The sequence below is a fragment of the Pelmatolapia mariae genome, linkage group LG12 (genome assembly GCF_036321145.2).
Source record: "Pelmatolapia mariae isolate MD_Pm_ZW linkage group LG12, Pm_UMD_F_2, whole genome shotgun sequence".
NCBI classification, from domain to species: Eukaryota; Metazoa; Chordata; class Actinopteri; order Cichliformes; family Cichlidae; genus Pelmatolapia; species Pelmatolapia mariae.
The window spans coordinates 9,412,506-9,435,485 of NC_086237.1; the positions used below are offsets into that span (position 1 = coordinate 9,412,506).

Here is a 22,980-nt window from a genome sequence, read left to right on the forward strand (position 1 = left end):
GTAGTTTTTTACTAGGGTTTCATATATCTGAGGAGGGATTTTGGCCCACATCTCTTTAGAGAAACTCTCTAAATCCTTTAGGTTTCCTGGCTGCTGCTTTGCAACTCAAGGGTTTAGCTTCCTCCTGGACGTCTGGAGACTGGCCTAATTGATAAAGATACTCCTGACTGATTGGTTGGTTGGTTGGTTGGTTGTAATTTGTGTGCAACGTGGGCATACAGTCAATCTGCAGAAGTCAGAATTTGAGATGAAATAGTTATTTCACAATGATATACAAATGATTTTGTTTATAATTGAATGTGTTTTTTCTGGAAACTACCATAAATATTATAGACTGTTAATTTTTGTCAACAGGGGATCAAATATTTTCTTCACTCTATTTATTTTCTGTTCAATCATCCAATTTGTCTCAGTATTTTATGACAAATGACAAGCTTTGATTAGAGACTAGTGACCAGGACAGAAATATTGTAATTGTAATTGTTATCTTGCCCTTATCTTCTCCTGTGAAGGACAAGCAACAGGACAGGACTAAATGCTTGATGTACTATAATAGCCCTACTTTAAAAATGTGAGAGTCATCATATTTTCTCCTGACAATCTGCCCTGGCGAGTTAGCTGCTTTGCATGCAGTCTACATGGTGCACTACTGTAGCTGACTGTGTCAGATTTATAACAGCTATAACTAACCTGAAAGAAATGATAATTATACTGCAGTGGTTCAGCTGAGGGACCAACAATGCCACAATTTTTGGTCTAAGGAATTAGACAAATGGGATGTTTTGGCAGCTAATGCTCCGTAAACACCCAGGGATGTAGAATGCTGTCAACCTAATTTATCTTGTGGATAAAATGAAAAAACTAACTCTCCAGGTATGGCTTAAAATAAAAGAGGCTAAATCACATTACTAAAACTTTTATAGTGAAAAATCTTAAGTAAAAGCATCATTTGTTGGCAACTTGTCAACTAACACACTGTACTAATGTACTAATGGAAGGACTTGTGATGGAGACAGCCATTGGTTGTTGGTATAAATATATGTAAACTGGACTAAAGCACTCTATTTATGTCGGACATGGTCTGAATTTGTACACTTAACCATAGCACTGATTTATAGTTCCCAGCATCTCGTACAGAATTACTGTTAGTTCATAGGAAAAAAAAACAACTTTCTGTTTATTGGTGTTCACTTAAAATAGTGTTAAAATAAGCAGAATTTAAACCTCCTTTTGACTTTTGCCTCTATCCCCTTTCTGGCTGTCATTTTTCACACCAACATTAACAGCCCAGAGAAAAAATTATGCAGCCGTCTGTGGTCCTGAAGCAGAGGGGTAATCGATATTTTCAGACAATTCTCTCCCTTCAACCACATGTTCTTCTGACCAGCGTATTCTCTACAGTTGCTGCAGACAAGTCAATGGCAATTAAGACATCTCTTTCTTTGCTGTTGAAAAATGGCACAGTGAGCAGCCAAAAACCACATTATACAATTCATTTAAATTCCCTCTCCTTCCTTTCTGCCCTACACATACATATTCAATAAGGTCAATTTCATTTGTAAAAACAAGGCAAATTGCAAAACTTTTGCAAATCTCATAAACCCATATTTTATTCAGAGTAGAACATAGAGAACATATCAGATCCTTACACTGAGACATTTTACATTATAATGATAAAAAGATTTGAATTTGATGACAGTAAGGCATCTCAAAAAAGTTGGGATGGATCAAAATTTGAAAAATGTCCATTTAAACATGATTTCCATGTTCTGTTGTTAATAAGTTGCATTTATCAGATTAACAAATCATTTCATTTGACTTGTGTTTTACAGTTTAAACAGCATCTCAACTTTTTTGGAATTGGGGTTTAACAAGAGTCTATGCAATCATGTCCAACGCAATTAAAATTTAAACGGTCCTGAATGACTGCCATGGTGTTTCATGACTGTTATTCTTTTTTTTTTAAGGAAAGGTCATTATTTTCATTGCATTGCATACTGAGTAATCTATATTTCCACCAATGAGTTGCCCAGCACAGCCACAACCTTCTAAACAGTTAGCAGGGTGCAATATCAGCTTTAGCTGCTAAGCTAGAACACACCCTTGATATAACAGAAGAATGTAGCCACAGTGACCATCACCCATTGATGCCATTTTGAAGCCTTGAGTGGAATTTTTTGCTGATTGGCAAAGAAAGGCAATGAATGGATCTGACCGTGAGTGATGCTGCATGCTCATTGGGTAGCAATGTGTTGGACACAAGGTTAGATCATGTTGATTAATATCATATCGTATCCAATAAGACTTGAAACTAATGACTATTGTTAAAAATATAAAGCACGTGTTTACTGAGCTCACAGATCAAGCGAACCAACGGCCATCTTCTCCTAATCTTTTTTACAGCCAGATTTCTTTGTGCAGCCATGAGAGTCGACTCCTGCTGGTCATTTGAAAGAATGCAAATGGACTCGGTGTAAAAACATCCATTTTCTTCTACATTACTACTTCTCCCACTTAATTTATGGTCCCACAAATGTGTCTGTCTGTGTACACAGTTTTGTTCGCATAGTGAGCGGAGAAGGGTCTTCACCTAAAATGTGTTGCCGTGCAGCCTTCTTCTTCAGTCACATTTCTCACTCACTATGTGTTAATGTACCTCTCTGCACTGAATCATACTTGTTATTAATCTCTGGCTCTCTTCCACAGCATGTCATTATCCTGTTTTCCTTCTCTCACCCCAACTGGTCGCAGCAGATGGCTGCCCCTCCCTGAGCCTGGTTCTGCCAGAGGTTTCTTCCTGTTAAAAGGGAGTTTTTCCTTCCCACTGTCGTCAAAGTGCTTGCTCATAGGGGGTCATATGATTGTTGGGGTTTCTCTGAATCTATTATTGTACAATCTACTGTACAATATAAAGCACTTTGAGGTGACTGTTGTTGTGATTTGGCGCTGTATAAATAAAATTGAATTGAATTGAATTAAAATCCTAAGTGTGCTGATTGGTGGACAAGCAGACTGGAATAGGGAAGGGAGCAACAGCACAGTTCTCTGGGAAAACCACCAAAAAAAGTTGAAAGACAAAAAAATAGAGTATGAAACACACAGACAGTGACTGCAGTGGACTCTTTTCAGTGTTTTTAAGATTTGTTTTCACTTTAGCTCTCTCTCTGTTATAACTTTGCTGTTCTCTGTGGCTGGCTGATGGATCAACAGCAGCACAATCAATCAGTGGCCCGTTTGTACCACATACTTTGTACACTTCCTCAATACTCAAGAAGTTACAAGGATCAGTTTTTATATATTTAAAAAAAAACAGGGCTAGAATGTTTGGGATTATCAGTTCTTTTAACTTCACAATGCCCAAAGGAGGGGGATGGCTCACTGATCAGCTCACTGATGTGGTGGTAATGCAATATGGATTTTTTTCTCATCCCTGGTTATGTCAGATGTGCACTCAGCCACCCTGTCATAAAAGAATCTCCCACTGAGGTTTAGTTATTTTTATATTCTGAGTTTGAATCTGTGGAGTGGAAGAAAATGTATATATTTTCCTTAAATTTTCTACTTCAGTCTAGTTTTAAAACTATGCCTAAAAGCAAACAGCAAGTCATTTTTAAATAAATTTCAGAATAAAACAAAATAAATTAACCACAGGCACCTTTTGGTGAGCTTTTTTTTGCTGGTCAACTTGTGACTGACAAGTCATTGGGCAATCAGCATCTCCTGGGCAATTTTTGTTTCCCTTATAATGACCATAAATTGTAAATTTGGGCTCAGTGTTTTATTCGGTATGACCCATAAACTCATAAAGAGTTTTTACTGAGGTCTATAAGAAGAGGAGCCAAGTGCTATTTTCCCATAGACTTTTATGCAATTGGAAATTTTTGTTCAACCACAGCATTCGCCCTCTGGTGGTCATTAAATATATTGCAATTTAAAGGGCCTTTCAATTTGACTTCACTTTTCAGACACGGAAGGATGTCCACGTAGCTACTGTGTCCACCAGATTTTTGGACACCTCTGTTAAAACCACAAATGTTGTGCTGCAAGAAAAAGTCTCCATCACCAAATTAAAAAAATAATAATTGAGGTGGATCCTCCAGAGATCAGGAATCTCTCTTTAAAATTTATGGCCCTCTACTATGTAAGAGGTAGTGAGATATTTCAGCATGGACTGAAACAAAACTGAAACAAAACAAATTTCCCACGTGTGGGACTAATAAAGGTCATCTTATCTTATCTTATCTTAAGTGGTGAGCCAGAGAACAGTATCCTCCCTAAAGCTGCACTGCCAGCATAGATAAAACTGCTTCAATGTGCCGTGCTCAAATGCTGATGTCAACCTACAGAGATTCTTTTTTTTATTTTATTTTTTCAGTGATATCCATGTTTGCTTTGTGTGTAGGTCCAATTCATCATAACTGACAGGGTCCCAGACTTCCCTACCCTGTACCAAGTTTACAGTCACCTGCAGGTGATAGCACACATTGCTGACAATACACACAAAACACAGCATTCCCATGGGCACTGTGTCTTAAAGAAGTACTATTTTTTGTCTTTTTTTTTTTTTACTGGCTTAGTCAACATCTCCCTGCCTTCCCTTCTGGTCATTTGTTAGGGCTACATAGTGACTTCTTATCTGCTGGCCTCCTCATTTTTTTTCTTAATTTTTGAATCAGCTTTTGGCTGCTTCATCACCTAAAGAGATTGCTCTGCACATCAGCAGCCACGTTGATGATGAAAGGACGGGTAGGGTTTGGCCATCTAAGCCAGAAAAAAGTAATTTTGCTTCAACCACAATAGCTAGTGCCATGGCTACCGATATCAAAGGGAATTAGAACACTGTAATGATCATAATCCAGTCACGCAAATTCAACAGCATACATCTTGCACACTTTCATTTAGAGTGTCTCTTCTTAAGACTTTAGCATGTGTGCACCGTGTTCAAATTCCTGCTTATTCTCTACTTGTTCTGCAGTTCTGAAGGATGCATGCAACAGTGCTGTGCAGGTTTAACATTTGGTAAAGTACAGTGGGAGGAGGCTACATGGGTCCTCCTGGCACAAACAAGAGCCAGGATGAAAACTCCCACATAAATGACATCAGCTTTCCAAATATACACTTTAATTAAATTTTCAAGAGAGAGTGGAAAATTGCTCTTAAGATGTTTTCAACAACTTTTTGCCGCAAGCATTGGAAATATTTTTTAAATAACTTAACAGAAAGTAAAATAAACAAGTTGTTCATTTGAGTTCTCATATGAAGCACTGGAATGTCTCTTTTGTGGATTCTTGGAGCAGCTGTGCTTCCTGTTAGTGGATTCTCTGATTGTGGCTATTGGTGCATGACAGTTTTTTGTAATTAACTGATTTTCCTGAGTAAACATGCTGACAATGTGAATGAGAAACAGAAGGTAAAGATTCAAAAGCCTAATCATGGTTTTTTTTGGTTAATGAGAAGTAATTTCCTCTCAAACATGAGAAGAATGACGAGGTTTCACAGCCGTCCTGTGGGAATTCCACATTGATCCGTGCTCATCCGACAAACACGGGCACACTGGAATGCCTCAAATGATGCTCCACCACAACCTTTTCGATTCAACACCTTGGCTCTGTTATGCGCTTTATCCCCTTCATGGGAAGGATCACTGGATATCAATGCAAAGTTCTCACTTTAATTAATATGATGAAACATTTCTATCCTGATAGGAGTGGGCTTTTCTAGGATGACAATGCCCCTGTCCATTGGGCACAACAGCTCACTGAATTGTTTGATGAGTGTGAAATGATGTGAATCATATGTTGTGGCCTTCACAGTCACTGCATCTCAATGCGATCGAACAACTGTCAGACATTTTAGACTAGCATGTTAGACGGCTCTCTCTACCTCCTTCTTCAAAACACCAACTAAAGTAAATGTTTTGATAGAGTGATCTTCTATCCCTGCCATTTACATTTGTTTTGTTTTTTTGGTGCATATATATGCACTCACCTCACAGGAAATTGAAGTTAAACTCTAGTTGATTGTCTTGCTGCTGTGCCCTCAGTGTGGAATAGGATTTCTCCCATAATCAGCATTCATTATTACATGGCCTGCCCAGGCCCGTAGCTGAATGTGAGACAGCTACATGTGGCCACGGCACCAAACGCAGGATTTTAACGAAACAAAGTCTGCATAAAAAACATTTAAAATCAACCTAGCATTTTTCGATTCAGCTTTATTCTCAGATCTGTGATTTTTAATTTGCAGAGCCCCATTTAATAAATCTGGTGGGTCGTGTTTCCCAGACTTTTCCCAGTCTTACAGGCTTGGAACAGGTTAGGTTATGTGCTTTTCCTCCCTCATCACTCTCTGAAGATGCCACATTCCTCTGTGGTGCTGCTCCCGTACCAGATGATACTGCAGCGCTGCTTTCAGTGGAGCTGCCTCAGAAAGACCAGAAAATGCTGTGGCTCACTCTACATTTCTGCAGGCACCAGAGATTGTACAGGCGTTGTTGGGCAATCCTCACCTTGTTATTGGTGTGTGTGGACCATATGAAGTCCTCTATGATGATCATGAAGAAGAATTTAAACTTCCTGCCCTGCTCATCTGGGATTGCATTAGTCTCTCCTTGTCCTCATCAAAGCCACAATCAGCTCCTTGATCTGTTTGATATTGAGGTTAAGATTGTTGTCCCAGCACTATCATCTGTGTTAGATAATTTATCTCCAAAAAGGAGAGCAAAAAGTTAGAATGGTTTTGTAAGATTGTGCTAGCTAGCATTGTACCAATGCTAACTAGCACAAATTTAGTGTTTTATACACTTTGCCAGTTTTTATTTACATTTTTCTTCCTCGGTATATATTTATTGAAGTCTTGGTAGCCGGGGATCGGGGGTCCGCCAGGGCCTCAGCTCCTGGCAGCCGCCCGGCACACAATGCACCCGACCCCTATGATGCCTCCTGCGGGTGTTGGGCCTGCAGGAAGATGGGCCCATGTCCTTTTTTCGGGCTGTGCCCCGCCGGGCCCCATGAACTAAGGCCCGGCCACCAGATGCTCACCCTCAGACACCCTCCCCGGGACTGGCTCCAGGGCGGGGCCCTGGTAACCCTATCCCGGGCAGGGTGAACTGTTCCCTAGGTGTTCTTCTCATAAGGGTCTTCTGAATCGCTCTTGGTTCAGGCATGTGACATGGATGCCTCCTCGGCGTATCCTGGGTGAGGTGTTCCGGGCATGTCCCACCGGGGGGAGGCCCTGGGGCAGACCTAGGACACGCTGGAAAGATTGTATCTCTCGACTGGCCTGGGAACACCTCGGTGTTCCCCCGGATAAGCTGGAGGACGTGGTTGGGGAGAGGGAGGTCTGGGCTTCTCTGCTTAGGCTGCTGCCCCTCCAACCCAGCCCCAGATAAACGGAAAAAGATGGATGGATGGACATTATATATTTAGATTATTCTTTACTTTTTTTTTATGAAATAGTGAATGGCCAAATTCATTTTTAGAGATTTTTGTACAACGTAAATGGTAAATGGTAAATGGCCTGTATTTATATAGCGCCTTTCTGGTCCCTAAGGACCCCAAAGCGCTTTACATATCCAGTCATTCACCCATTCACACACACATTCACACACTGGTGATGGCAAGCTACGTTGTAGCCACAGCCACCCTGGGGCACACTGACAGAGGCGACAAAAAACAAGAAACAAAAAAAGAAGAAATTCGACACATAAGTCAAAGAACCAAAAGAAGAAAGAAAGAAAAATAATCTTGTCACAGTTTTAAAGCCTTTATTGTGAAAGCAACACTTTTTGTGTGGTGTACCAACTTTTATGCAGTGTCATGTGAGACTCTTTTGGCATACAGATCAAAAATATATCTTTTTGGACACATCATCAAACTGTTTGAACAAAACCACACTGCCTGGGTCTGCTGAAGAATAAAGCATTTTATTTTAGTCAGTTTATTGGTTAGTTTGGGAAAAAAATTACAATTTCAAATAGTCAAAATCCATCCTCCTTCTTTCAGTTTGAAACATTCCCTTGTTGCTCTAAAGAGTAAAACATCATGCACAGATAAAGACCAGAATTTTATATAACGCTAGAATGCTTTGTTTGTATTTATTCGAGCTAAAAGTTGAAAGTTGTTTTTTCATGCAGATGTAATATAAAACGTAGGTGATCAAACCAGCTCAGATTTTAATGATAAGTGCGGAGTGAATATTCATGCGCCCTTCCTGCTTGTCAAGCTCTGTTTGTTTTCTTTTTAAAGAAGCAGCAGAGCTCATGTTGCTGTGTCTCTGCCAGGAGACCAGACAGGCAAGACAGATACATTCACGCAGGCTTGCTCTCACCACGCTGCCCAGGCAGGATGAGTTTGCCCTTGTAAAGAAATGCATACACATGGATGTCTCTGATACCCCTGTCTGCTGGAGTAAGGCATCAGGCCCTGTTAACGCTGCTACTATACATGCTTCACTAGATTTATTTTGTAGCTATCACTCCTCTGTGGCATTCTTTAAAAAGAAAAATTGCAGTATCCAAGGATGTTTTCCTTCACCTCCTACTTCCTCCTCCTACCTTGTGTCATTCCCCTTGACTTCTAAAGCATTACATCCTTAAGCAGAGTCATTTTCAGATGAACTAATCTGTCCTCCCAAATCCCGTCTTTCTCCTGTCATGGCTGTGCTATCAGATCCTGGGGGATTGATGGGCTGCCGGTAAGAAGACTCCTGCTTCAACCTCAGTAAACCGAGCACTAGTTATCAATTCAGTCCAGTATCAGGGATCGGAAGAGTGCACCTCATTTGACGACCTTCACCTATTTTTAATGGGTCCTCTAACCTAAGCCAGTACTTTGAAACAAGAGGGAGAACTAAAGGGTAGAAGAGTTGTTCTGAAAGTTTTTCTTTTTTGTTTGAACAACATCATTTTTTTTCAAATAAGCTCCAGCAAATACTGATGTAACACAGGCCATTAATTCAGCTTAACCTCCTAAGACCCGAACTCTTTCATGGCATGCATTTTTAATTTCTCTTTGCTATTTGGGCTGATTGGGACCTGATGAATGTAAAAACAAAGAATTACGTGATTTATTTATTTTTTGACCTGATTTTCGTTTCTGAGAAAAATGAGATCCACATATGAGGACACTTGCTTTAAATTTTGATAGAACAGTGGCAGTATAATGTCCTCGTAAGTGGATATCAAGCCCTTTTAGAGAAAAATTTAGTATTTTGGTCTAGACAGCCCTAAAATGTGATGTCCACATATGTGGAGGCCAGGTCCTAGGAGGTTAATGCAATATCTCTCAGCCTTTTCCTGTAAAAGCATATTTTAAAAGCAAATTGCCTTATTAGAAACACAGGAACTTAACAGGGCAGTTTTTCAACATGATATCATAAGTACATGATATTTATCATCTATACAAGCACGGGCTTTATAAATGGCAGATCAAAAATATATAAGGAAAGTTTTTATTGCAATTTTGGTTTTAAATAGGTCAGTAGCAGTGGTTCAGGCATGAACAGGGTGTCTCTTAGTACCGTGGCAGGGAAGATATGCTGCAGGGGCATCCGATGTTCCAAATATATCTTCTGTTCCCGACACTCTGTGTCCCAGTAGACCTCACAACAATTTGGGATCTCTGATCATTGATGGAACAATAACATTCTGACCACTCTCAGGTGAAACATAATTTCTCCTGTAACAGAGTTAGATGTCAAAGTTTTGGATATATAGTATTTGTTGATAAGGGAACAGTCGATTCTCATAGTCAACTTGTTGGAGACCAGAGCAACTTGGACAAGGTTTTCAGTGATTATTACCAAGTGGCTTGCCTGGATTGGCAAAGCAAGAGTCTCCTTAATCCAGCTCAAGAACATTTGGGCATCCAGAAAGATGACCCTGACTACCAAGATCCAACTGTTCAACTCCAAAATGAAGTCAGTACTCCTGTACAGGGCTGAAACCTGGAAGACAAATAAAACCTCAAAATGCAAAATCCAGAAATTCCTCAACAGCTGTCTCAGAAGGATTCTTCACATTCGAAGGCCAGATACAATCAGTAACATCAAACTATGGAAAAGAACCTGTCAACTCCCAGTAGGGGAAGAAATCAGGAAGAGAAGATGGTGCTAGGTAGGGTACACTTTGCGCAATCCGCCAACCAACATCACCAGGCAGGTTCTCAGGTGGAGCCCCAAGGCAAAAAGGCAAAAGAGAGGCTACTCAAGAAACACCTGGCGACGAGACTTCGTGGCAGAATCAAAAATGATGGGCTTACACCTGGAACCATCTAGAATGAATGGCCCAGGACAGAAAACTCTACCTTTGGCGGCCATACCCTGGGAGGGGTGACAGGCAGTAGTAGTAGTTGCCTGAAGCTGAGAAAGCTCTATGGTTTCATCCTTACCCCTTTCATATTGCCATTTTATTGTAAAAATGTCCTTTTCTTGTTTCTGCAGTGTTATCAACGGTTTGTAGCCTTGAAATATTTGCAATTAATAGGACGTTTACTAAGCCTCTGTGTTATTTTGCACTCAAATTACCATCTTGCTGCAACTACTTGAACATTTATGTAGAAATTTCTGAATTTCTGTTTCAAATGTACGAATTTCTGGGTGGACTCTGAATGTAAGTAGTTAATGTAAATTTCTCTGTAAGCAGACAACTGCAGATTTGTGATTTTCAGGGATTTATCATAGTTAATCGCTGTGCTGTCAGAGATTGCATGTAATTGTCAATTTGTTCAATGATAAGCTGATAGCAAGCTGACTCCATTGCATTCTCATTTTATTACGATCTTGACACAACAATGTATTGAGGTCTGACGACAGCAATTGATTGCAAGTCTTTGTAGACTTTGAAGCAACTATTTCAAAGGCAACAAGATCACAAGTTTGTTGCAAAAGATTGCAATAATTTGTTCGTGTAATGGTCTCCAACCACTGTGTGACTGTCTGGGACAAAGCCTGGGACAATGGGATTTAGCCTTCTTTTTATTCTGATCCACACATTTGGGTGATGTTTTTAAACTCAACCAAATACATGTATGTTGTCTTGTTGTTTACTGTTGAATTTATATCCATGTATTTATTTGACAAGAATATATTTGATGTATATGCCTATTTACATTTTAGATTTGAGTCATTTCCTCTTTTTTCTCTTGCAGAGTCGGAAACATGCCAACAAAGTGCGACTGTATTACATGCTACATCCCGTGGATGGAGGTTGCCCTGCCAAGAAGCTCAGATCAGACAATGTGAGTCCTGTGTGAATTCTCTTCATCCTGCTGTGTGTTTGCCCACAGCCTTGGTAATCACCGAGAAACACACACACACACACACCTCAGCCCCAGTCCACCCCTGCTGGTCTCATATGGAAACCTTTAATGGATTTTTCACAACAACAGCCGTGAGACTCGCTGGCCCCTTGTGCTTCAGAATAGGTGACTGATAAACAGCGTTGCCACATTTTTAGACCAATGAACAATGCGATTGTGATGGCACTGCTGGCGATGCCAGAGGATGCCAACCTTGCATCAAACACAAAGGCGCATTGTTTGGTGTCCGGCCCTCACAGCCATTCCTGTCATGTAAATTTGAAGCATGCGATGTGTCTGACAGACACAATTATGTGTGACTTTTGTTCCTCTTTGTCTGCACTGAGGAAGGGTGAAAACACGCTTCTAACATCCTCTTTGCAGCTCTGCCAGCACACAGATAAGCATCACAGTGTGGAAATTTCATGGTGGGTGCTGATATTTGATGTAAGCGTCATGGTGAAAGGTGCATTTCCAATCCAAGTCGAGTTTACAGTTGGAGTGTGGTGGTGGAAGACTTGAATGTAGAAGTGGACAGACTTTGATGAAGAGACAGGGAGAGGTCTATGCTTTGATTACTGAGGGTTTGCCAGCTATCAGTAAGAAATCTGGGTTTCTGAACCAGATAAGGACATGTCAAGGGATGCTATTGCATTCGCTTGCTGCCTCAGCTTGTCATCTAATCCTGCTGCTTTTTTCTTGTTCTTTCTCCTCTTGTACCCATCTACACGGGTTGGGAAGATGTCACACGCCTCCATTCTCTGTATTCTCTAGTTTTGGATAAGTTCCTTTCCTCTACCTTCCAACCATTCCTTTCCTGTTTCCTTTGTTTTCTCTTATTTTACTTTCCTATGTTTTTTTATTCATTCCTCTTCTTCTTGAATTTCTTTACCCTATCTCCTTTTTGGTCCTAGTCTATGTTTTTCTACTTTTTTGTTTCTCTTCCTCTGATTTCTTTCCTTTGTGTTTCTCACTTACTTATTACTGTTTTTGGTTTTGATGCATTTCTTATTTCTTACTCCTTCCTTGCTTCCTTTTTTAACCTTCTTTCTTTCCCTTCCTGTGTTGCTATTTTTGCATTACATATTTTCTCTTCTTGCTTTATAAGTTTTTTTCTCCTCTGTTCTTTTCATTCTTTACCCAAAACTTTTATTCCCCTCTTTTTTTGCCTTTACTTTTCCTGCCATCCATTTTCTTTTATTTAATTCTCAGATCATTTTCTTTCCTGTCTTCATTTCCTCTGCACTCGTTTTGGGCTTCATTTTCTAGTCCACTTTTCATTTGCCCTCTCTCTTTCTCTTTTCTCATTATCTTTGTTTCTTGTTTCTTATTTATCTTTGTTTAATATGTATTTTCCTCTCTGATCTTTTGCTATATCATTTGTCCCTTCTTTCCCTCCAACAAATGTCACTATATTCAGCGTTTTGTTGATAATCAATTTTCTTCTCTTCCCTGTTTCCTTTTCTTTCCGTACTTGCAGACACCATTACCTCTTATACCTTTAGTGTAGTTTTCTCCCCCCTCCCTTCCACCACAGTATAACTTTTTATGTGATTTTTATGTGATGATGTGATAAGAACATTGTACACTCTGACAAGCAGAAATGTGTGTTACTCATTAGCATAGTTCAGTCATGACTACTATAGACAAAAGGAAACTCTTACTTTCATATGCGGTATGATTGTTTTGGGTTCTCTTCATTTTTAAGTGGACGTATTGAAAACTGTAGATAAAAGCATCATCAGAACAGAACAGACTACCAATAACAACAGACATGACTCTGCTTAAGGTTATCAACTGAGCCATCAGCTGATATGGGCTGGAAGTCAGACTACTGGGATAATGGGCAACCACGCTAAATATAAAGAGTATGAATCAGGTGGAACCTGATAGTCACCCTGTTTGCTGCCTGAGTCAACTGGCTTCTTGTCCAGTTCCAACTCTGACAGTTTTCTCTTTTCTTGGGAACCTGACTGGCTTTCAAGATGACACCCAACAAGAAAGCAAGGCTTTCCATGTTGTGGAGAAGTATTGTAGTCCAACTTTGACTTTTTTTTATCCTGCTAGACTTCCTCGTACCATTGTGTTCCTCAGCTGCCTGTGTCATTGTTCTCATCACTGCCCAGTTCCTCAGCCTCAATGTGGCCCAGAGTCAGGCAACACCATGCCTAAACTGGAGTCAGCTGATGTCCTCTCTTAGAGCTCAAACCAATATCAGAGTCATTTCTTGAAGTAAACCCCCTGGATCCAGAGAAGCATTTAGATGGACCTGCAGTCCAAATATTAAAGCTGTTAGAATTTTGTGTGTAGCTGTCAGAGTTTGTGTCTGCATTGCAATGGCTTTGTCACCACCCACGGCCAGAAGATGGCTTCTACATGGACCCTGTTGTATTACTACAACATCTTTCCATTCTGTAGCATTAACATGGAGGGGGAGTTCAAATCAGAGGAGCTTGACAAGTTTTTCTGCTGAGCTGACATTGCAGGCTGCTTCATATGAGGGAAGTTTGTGGTATGTAGTGATGTGTCGGTCGCGAACGAAACAGCTCTTAGAGCCGACTCTTTCGCTTCACTCGAGCACGCGAGCCTTGTGCTTGCGCTGGGAAGAGGGGGGAGGGGCGGTAGTTACGCTCTCAGTAGCACAGGAACAGAGTCGGAGGGAAATGGAGAGAAACAGAGCCAGGGCCAACAACGTCACATTAGAAAGGTATAGTAATCATCCACAACTATTTTCAGTTGTGGATGATAAAGGATTCAGAAAGTTAATTCATGCAGGCTATATGACAGAGAATGTGCATCTTCTTTTTGTTTTCATATTTTAATTAATATTTAATTGTGTTGTGGTTTGCAGTGTTTTGTGTTGTTTCACTTTAAATTTGTTTAAAAGGAAAAAGCTGAAAATTTAAATTGTTAAAATTTGAAATGTAAATACTTGGTTTTTGTATTATATGATTTATTTATTACATTTTATGTGGAGTGAATAAATAAAAGTATATTTACGGTGGCCCCTAGAGACAAAGCACGTACAAACTCCAAAACACGTAAAAACTCCATAGCACATACAAACTCCGAAGCACGTACAAACTCCGAAGCACGAACAAACTCCAAAACACAACGGAAGTGCTCCAGGATGCTAGGGGCAGTGTTGAGCTTTTGTTACCTAGTGGCTACACAGGCCAGGAAGTACCAACGACCGGATTTGGTGTGTCGTAGTAACAGGTAAATGAACATTTTTTAAAATTATTTGAGTGCTTGTGTATAAATACACAAACAATACACATGTGCTTTCAATTGTGTAATTTAAGTCATCTAGGTAGCTCTGTTTTGGAAGTTCAGTTAACGCTAGAAATGTGCTTTGGAGTTTCTACGTGCTTTGGAGTTTGCACGTGCTTTGGAATTTGTACGTGCTTTTTGGAGTTTGTACGTGGTTTGTCTCTAGGGGCCACCGTATATATTTATATATAAACATATATAAATAAAACCACATTTTTTTAAGTAATTCCTTTTGTGCATAATTTTATATTGTTGTTAATAATAAATTAATTAAAGCAACAAAACAACCTGAAGAGTCGGTTGGGAGGCGAGCCGAAAAAGCCGGTTCTCTAAAAAGAGCCGGAATTCCCATCACTAGTGGTATGTGTGATCACACATGTGATGCAACTTATAGTAGGTGAGGTCTGGTGCTGGTGTGGTATGGAAGAGTAAGGGTCAGGATGAAGACAAGTGAAGGAGAGATGAGGCTTTGTTCAGTCTTCATATACACAGATATGTCCATATAAAATGAAGCAAAGGTATGAAGGTATGAAGTAGGGCTGGGCCATATCATACTGTTCATGGTAATACCGGTATAATGTTGGGCAATGATAAGAAAATGAAATATCGCGATAGAATATGGGTAAAACGCGCATGTGCAGTGCCTTTGTTTTCATACGCACATGGCAGAAAAAGCATGGCAGCAACGGAGAATGAGAAGGGCGAAAGCGGATCGTTGAATGAAACAGATGAATCAGAATTGGTTTGTGAAAATGCAGCAACTTCAGTGGTGTGGAACTGGTTTAGCTTTCTTCCGTCAGATACACAACAAAGCACTATTTTTTGTAGCACATGCTAGCGGGCCGTCGTTATTACCGTGTTTTTTGGAAAATATGGCACACTTAAAATCAATCCTTTGATTTTTCTGAAAATCGACAGTGCCCCTTATAATCCCGTGTGCCTTATGTATGAATTCTGGTTGTGTTTACTGACTTCGAAACGATTTTATGTGCTACACGGCGCTCGAAAATCTGTCAATCTGTTTTAGTACGACTTTGCTAAGCTATGAAGCCGCACCGCTTGATGGATTGTCGGAGCATTACAGCTACCGTAGGCAGGAGCCTCGTGGAGTGATACGTACTGTGCTTCAACATAATATTACCGTATTGTGTGTGTATAACCTCTTTTTAAGTTTTGTGGATATTGTACATGGTTATGCTGAGGATATACCGGCCAATTTCCACTGGAAATGCCTTTTGGTTAAACTGTCAGCAAGGAATTTGCATTTGCACTGTTAAATTTTTATATAACTTTAATGCACATAAAAAACAGCTGCTTGTTTAAGTGTAAATACATTGATGTTTGGGTTTTTTTTGCACTAATAAAGTTGTAGAGTTGTAAAGTAATTTGTCTAGTGTCAATTATATCGTCAGTTATATCGTTATCGCAAATTTTCAAATGTATATCGTGATAAGTATTTTTGGTCATATCACCCAAATATTATATATATATTTGTAAACTGGGTGAACAGAGTTGAGTTTTTAGGGGCTTCATTGATGCCTGCAGAGGAACAGAAACGTTTCTGCCTACCTTTGATTAAATTCAAAGTTCTGAAGATGCTTCCCTGTACTTGTGTGTGTTGCTCGGTTCCAAATAGAAAAGTAATTTTCACATTTATTTTTTGTTACTGCAGTTGTACAGTAAAAAAAGTTAAAAGCAAAAATGATTAGGCATTAATCAAATTTGAATTCATAGTACAGTAGGTTACATTCCAGGTGGTACCCACTGCTGACAGTGATTTTATTGCTTGTAACGAGATGCCATCCACAGGGAAAGCACCATCAAACCTGTCTATAGAGACAGGCTCCCTCCCCATCGGCATTTTACGTATCAACTAATAGGCACATGGACCTCTGTAGAGGGGACAGAAGGATCTCTAGGTCATGTGGTTTGATGCAGAATCCTTTCATTAGTCTAGAATGAGAGCCAAGGGACCCATTTGGACCTGACAGAACAACTCCTCTGAGCCTTCCTGCAATTCAAATTAAATCAACCTCCGGGTTAATGTCTGTTCCAGGAGGGAGAGCTCCTGTTTTACTGTTAGAGAGCGATCGGGATGATGGGGTGTGAAGGGTTCACTCATTTCTGCAGCAAATTCTCAGCCTTGCTTTGATAGTTTACTTTCTGCACTCTCTTGCCTCATCACTAATACTGTATGTTTGGACCAATGTTTGCACCACATTCATTAAATTTTGAAATCACATGAGAGAAGAGGGCTTTGTAGTCAAATGAATTTCTAAAATAGATCTGAAATATTCTTTGTTAAACTTGTTTCAACAGAAATAATTTCAGTCACAAAGGGTTTTGCTTCTCTTTTGGAGCATATTGGTCTTTTGATCACTGTGTTCTCAATATGTATGTATGTATGTATGCAATATGTATTTGGTTCTGGATATCCCTTGATGTAAAAGTAGAGACTACTGACTGATACTTTAAATACCTGTATTCTTTACCAGTCATCTGAGCAACTAAATTTGAAAATTACACTGTTATTATTACAGTGATTAGAAAGATAGTTTCTAACTATAACATATTTTATTTTAGTATATCCTCAAAAGGTTCAAGACACAAGCCTGTCTATAGGCATGTGTCATCTATCTTTACAGTTCCTTGAAATTCTTTCAATATCTTCAGTGGCAGTATTTCAGATGTCCGAAGCCTAAGATTAAAACGATTTTTTCCTTTAGTATGTGTGCATGGCAGTTGCATGATTCTAAAGACTTGTGGTGCAGATAAATTAGGGCAGAATCTGTGGTTTAATAAAACAAGTCAACCAAACAACCAAAATAGATGGTCTGATCCATAAAATGTACTCCTCTTTTGTACATACAAAATACAAAATAAATAATTCACTAGATTTAATTCCTGACACTTGACATACATTTTGGAGTACACACTGGGCTGGGTAGGGAGAAGGAAAGATTAAGCTCTACAATCACCTGTTTATTCATTTAGAAATTAAACTTTTTTAAAAATGAAGCCACTGGACAATTTGGACACTCTCTACCTGTCATCTTAGGTTAGAACTACAGGCTTTAAGGCTGTTACATTGATTTGTGTCTTTTGTTGTTCTGGAACACTGACTGCATTGTAAAATGCAAATTTACAGTTTTGCATGTGCGTTACTTCATTCTGTTGTTGTTTTTATTCTCTTAAAGCAAGGCACATTTGCCAACTTTCAGTGGTGTTGATCTCCCAAAGGGTGATTCACCCCTGGACCTTTCAGCTAGCGCCGGCATTAGAATTTTTCAAGCAAATCTACAGCAACTTTTTTTGTGTATTTTTAAAGCTGGTTGAAAAAATCTATGACCAAACCAGGACTAGCTTCACACATTGCTTCATCTTTGCTTTTTTAAATGTCACAGTAAATCTGTGTTTGGTCTGTAGTCTGACCTTAGGCCCTTGGTAAAAGGGCACATTGCCTTGATGGGAAAGGCTCCACTTAAACTACACAGATGTGATGCGACCAGGCTGCGCTTATAAGGTGGCACTATCTAAAAATACACTCGGCAGCACAGCCTCCAGAGACTGTGGGAGTGCGTACGGCCTGGCGTGACCCGATGTCTGGACCCGGCTGAGCTGATGGCATCTGACAACTGTACACGCTCCTGGTCATGCTAGTCCCGGTGATAACCTGCTCTCATGTAAAGGAGGAGGGGGTGTCAGTCAATGCTTGCTTTGTGGATGGAGATTGTAAAATGGCATGTTTGGGATTGTGGCTTCATTTGTTCAGATTTTTTGTACCAGTCAGATTAGTTTTGCGATCACTGACGTTTTACTCTGTTAAAGCCAGACAGACTCTTATAAATAAGATTAAATTGTTTATTAAAAGAAATGTTGAAAACCTGTGAAACTGCAAAGCAGTTATTGATGCTAGAGTTTTATCAGGCAGACGTGAGTTCAGCACCCATAGTTTGACTCTACTGCATTTTCATTTGTGTGTTGGCTGGTCAGTCAGCCTTCTGTTCTGACATTTAAACAGAACAGTATGAAGAAAAATTAGGATTCAGATAGCCCTATGAGATCTGCACATTTCAGCTCTGATAATGCTTTGACATTGCAAAAGTATTTTCCTTGAGCCAGCAAGGCTTTCAGTCGATAACAGGATGGGAAATGCCTGTGTTGTACAAGTACAGAAGGTTGAGTGGTATACATTAATATATAAAATGTACATTTGATAGACTATTTTACTGCAAGCTAGACATTTGTTGACTGCTGATTTTCACATTATCAGCATTATTTTACATGACTTTTTAATGATAATCAAATTCATCTTTTTTATCAATAACTGGAAAAATGCTTAAATTATCGTTTTTTCCACATCATAGCACTGTGTCTATTAATTCTATTTCAAGAAGAGAACCTCCAGCAGAACAGTGCTTAAGGAGAGGCAGACATCTGGTTGACCTTTGAATATCTGTTCACTTTTAAAAGTGAAGACAGTTTTACAGCTAAGTTTAGAAATAGGTTTCACGAAATCAGGAAAGGGACTAATTCTGCATAAATAATGCACTGTAATAATTAAACTGCTGTAGACTAAAAATGGCTGTACCTTGAACAAAGTATGTACCCATGGATATAAAAATCTGTTTCACAGCCTGGTGGACTGACAGGCACACTTACAACCATTCCGTTCCATAAAATTTCCACCACTTTACTTTGTCAAACACAGCCAATATCCATTATACACATTAATGTGCGCAGAGTTTTGCAATTGGTTGGATGGTTCTGGTGTAAGCCTGCCAGTTTATTCAACTGCCAGTTTCCATTAAATCAGGCCTCAAGCATTCCCACCATATCCTGGTGGGTAGATGGAGCAGTCACACTGGAGATGGCACAGGTGTCCAGCATTGCCTTGACTGAACAAGAAGTGACTGCAGTCTTATGCTTCGTTGCCTTGACCTCTCCTTGGGCAATGTGCAGCAGATTGCACTCTTGCACACATTTCTAATAGTGTATACGTACACTACATCAGCTGCATGGCGAGGAAGCACCAGGGACAGAAAAAAAAGGCCTCTGGAGGTTTAAGTTCACAGTGGGATCACATGGACAATAGCAGAACTCCATTCTGCTATTTTGTTGCAGCTTAAAAAAAATAAGATGGCATAAGTACAGCATGTAGTTTATTAAAATAAGTAGGTATCAATGCAGAAACAGAATTGTAAAAATAATAAAAGTTACATTCTAGTCAAGAGCCAAGAACTTATTTGTGTTAATGAGCAGCTGAACTGTAAAATGTATTAGAACGCACAGCATAACATGAGAAAAGCATAAGAATAATTAAAGTATTTCAGACCGTGCATTAGAAATCTGCTTCACATGCCAATAATACAAGAGCATAATGTTCTTATTTGCATATTTTGATTAGTACATATTCACCTTAGCTAAACAGCAGATGGGGCACCACTTGCACAGAATGTATTATTTATTGTCTGTAATGTTTGCTTCCAAGTATTTGAAATAAATACCAGGTTGCTCCTAAATGTCAGTCACTACTTAATGTAAAGTTATGCTAATATGAATAAGAGGAGCAGATATCATAATTTGAAAACATTCTCTCATAATATGAAAAAAGCTGAAAAGAGAAATGTTAAAAAGAACTATGATCCGAATTAGAGAACATTTCAGGATGCCTCTCAGTGTTGCTGCTAATCTGGCAGCTTGTGCAGAAATCGTCAGTTGTCTGACCAACTCTGTAAATCTGGCAATAATAACTTTGCAAGATGGTGAGTTGGTGGTTCCTGATGGCAGCTAAAGAGGTAACCCATCACAGTGGAAGATAGGAAACGTCATCATTTTAAGGATGCTGGACTTCCTGTACAGTTGCATGGCAAGTTATCAGAAGCCCCTTCATTGATCTTCCCCTTCCATAAGCTTCAAATCAAGCTTGTTTATATTTTAAGACTATTTTTTTCTGCTGCAGTTAGTTTTCTCTAAATTGAGTCACTCCAATCCACAATGTTAGTAATAAAGATAATGGTGACCTCATGTTTTGTTTTGCTTCAGATTCTGAGCGATGAAAGTCACCACTGTGTTTTTATTTTATTACTACTGTGATGTGGAAACACAAAGCTTCACACAGTTATGAAGAAGATCAAGATTCAGTTGCAGATGCCAGATTCACATCTTGGTTTACAGTGGAAGCTGTGCAGCTGTTATTTGTGCCTTTTTGTAGAGGAATAACATTTGGACACACAGTATTTTTTTCTCTAATTTTATGGAACAATGATGCAGCACTTTTAGCCTCTTCTGTCTGGAAACAGTATTCTAAATCATACCTGTACTTGGAGACATTTCAAAAAGAGCAGTTAGATATCACTTTACTGCTTAGCACAAAAGGATAAATGCACACAGGCTATAGAACACAAAGCTGAGTAAACAAAAGGGCACCTCAGTGTTAGGAATCTATCAAGCCTTTCCCTGAAAAGTGATATGTCAATCTTCTGCTGTTTGAAGAATGAAATGAGGAGAGGATGATGCCTTTTCACCTGCCTAAATGTATTTGCAGCTCCCCTCAGTGTGGAACCGAGACTAGACTCCTCCATTTCTCTCCCTAAACTGCTTCCACATTTTAAACATCCTCAGTGCTTCTTTGGAAAAGGGATGAATGTGAATTTCTGCTCTGTAAGGGAGGTGGTCCATTATGCCCAGTGACAGGGAGGGATTTAGCAAAAACCCCTCACCTTGCAGAAAGCAGAGCCCAGCAGAATGAAGGCTAGAACCAAGAGGTGAGAGCAGTGAACTATCTGAACCTCCAAAAAGAAGGAAAACAATGGTTGTAAAAAAAAAAAAAAGGGAAAGAGAGGGAGAAAGCGTTTCTGTTCCACAGGAAGGTGTAAGAGAGCTGACAGTGTTGACTAGAACCGCATAACATCTCTGCACCAGACCCCTGTGCAAAGCTCTTTTCTAAGAAAGCAGGAAGGGAAGAATACCTGAAAAGTAGGTTTAAGACTGGAGATGGTTCAACCAGTTTAAATTACCTCGGATAATTGGCCACAAAAGTTGTGGTACTGTTCTAAATTCCAACACTTATTGGCCGCTCTTGGCAAGCTGCACAATTATGGGTACAGCAAAAGGAAAACTTTTTAAAGTGTTTTGACTTTACTGGCCTTTGAGTACGACAAGCTGCATCGGTGGCCTGTGAGGAGTTCTGCTGAAGGATTCCAAAGAACGTTAGAGAGAACAGAGGTAGCAGAAACAGATTTACACAGTTTTCACACATGCGGTGCAGCCTGAACTTTTCTAAGACTTTCTGGAAAGAGGTATGTGTGAGAACGCACAAAGTCTGTGTGATGGCGGATACGGCAGCGTGCAGATCAGGCTTATTACAATTAAAACCTGCTTAATCTGTTTACAATTTGTCTGGACCTCATCAGTGATATGACAGACTTAACAGTGGAGGCTTTCTGGATAAATAAGTCAGATTCATACACTTCATTTAAAGCATTAGCCATGCAATCATCACAGCTGAGCTTGTGTAACTAATCAGAATATCCTCCAAGTCCCTCGGCTGGGTCATTCACAGTGTGAACCTGCTGTTCACAATTACATTACACTGTGAAAAGCTTGGGCAAGGATAAGGAGCGAATAATTTAACCTTGTGAAGAGACGGTGAAGGCTGCAGATGATGGAGCTTGTCAAACGTGTCAATCAATAAGCTTTATGGAAGACCATTCAGATTTTTATATTAAAACTCTAGAGTTGTTTTTTTTTGTTGTTGTCTCATACAAAACCTTGTCTGAATTGGGATGTAAAGTGATGATCCATAATGTTAACTTCCGTGCCTAATATGAGACTGGAAATTTGCATTCCATGAGTTGAGCTGCAGTTGATAAGATTTTTTCTAACTCTTCCCTCAGTCCCTTACCAGATCAGTTATTTTCGTGGCTGGAGTTGCTCGTTTTTTTCTTGACAGGCTTTGGGGATCAACACTTCTGGAGCCAGCTTCGGGTAGCCATTAGAAGAGCGTTATAGCTCCCAGTCCTCTAGTCTGAGAGAGCTGAGCCACAAAAAGCTACAGGATTCAGGACTGAGGCTTCTTTCTGTTTAACTAGAATGTGGAGACTGTGAATTGGAAAGGTGCTGCTCATTTCTGATATGCTGTGATGCATTCATCATGTCCTAACAGTTTTGCCTTTGTCAAAGTTTTGAATGCAGTTAAATCTGCATCCAGTACAGTACACCTGGATCTCTTGTAAATGAGACATTGAGTCTCAATGGGACTAACCTGTATAAAAAAGGTTAAATAAAAATAAAATAAAAAAGTTACTCCCAGGACTCCTGCCTCATACTGTTTAGATTTTGACTTGCATTGTGGAGCTATTGCAGGTGTATAGATTAGTTAGGAAACTGCAAACAGCACTTGCTTTGC

At 39.6% G+C, this 22,980-nt stretch overlaps 1 protein-coding gene across 1 annotated transcript in view; it reads left to right on the plus strand.

Annotated features, from left to right (window-relative positions):
- Nucleotides 1-22,980, plus strand: part of zmat4a (zinc finger, matrin-type 4a) — a 150,051-nt gene that overhangs the window by 46,843 nt on the left and 80,228 nt on the right. The window contains exon 3 of the mRNA XM_063490190.1: nucleotides 11,148-11,237. Coding sequence (XP_063346260.1) covers nucleotides 11,148-11,237 — 90 coding nt within the window. The remainder of the gene's footprint in view (nucleotides 1-11,147; nucleotides 11,238-22,980) is intronic.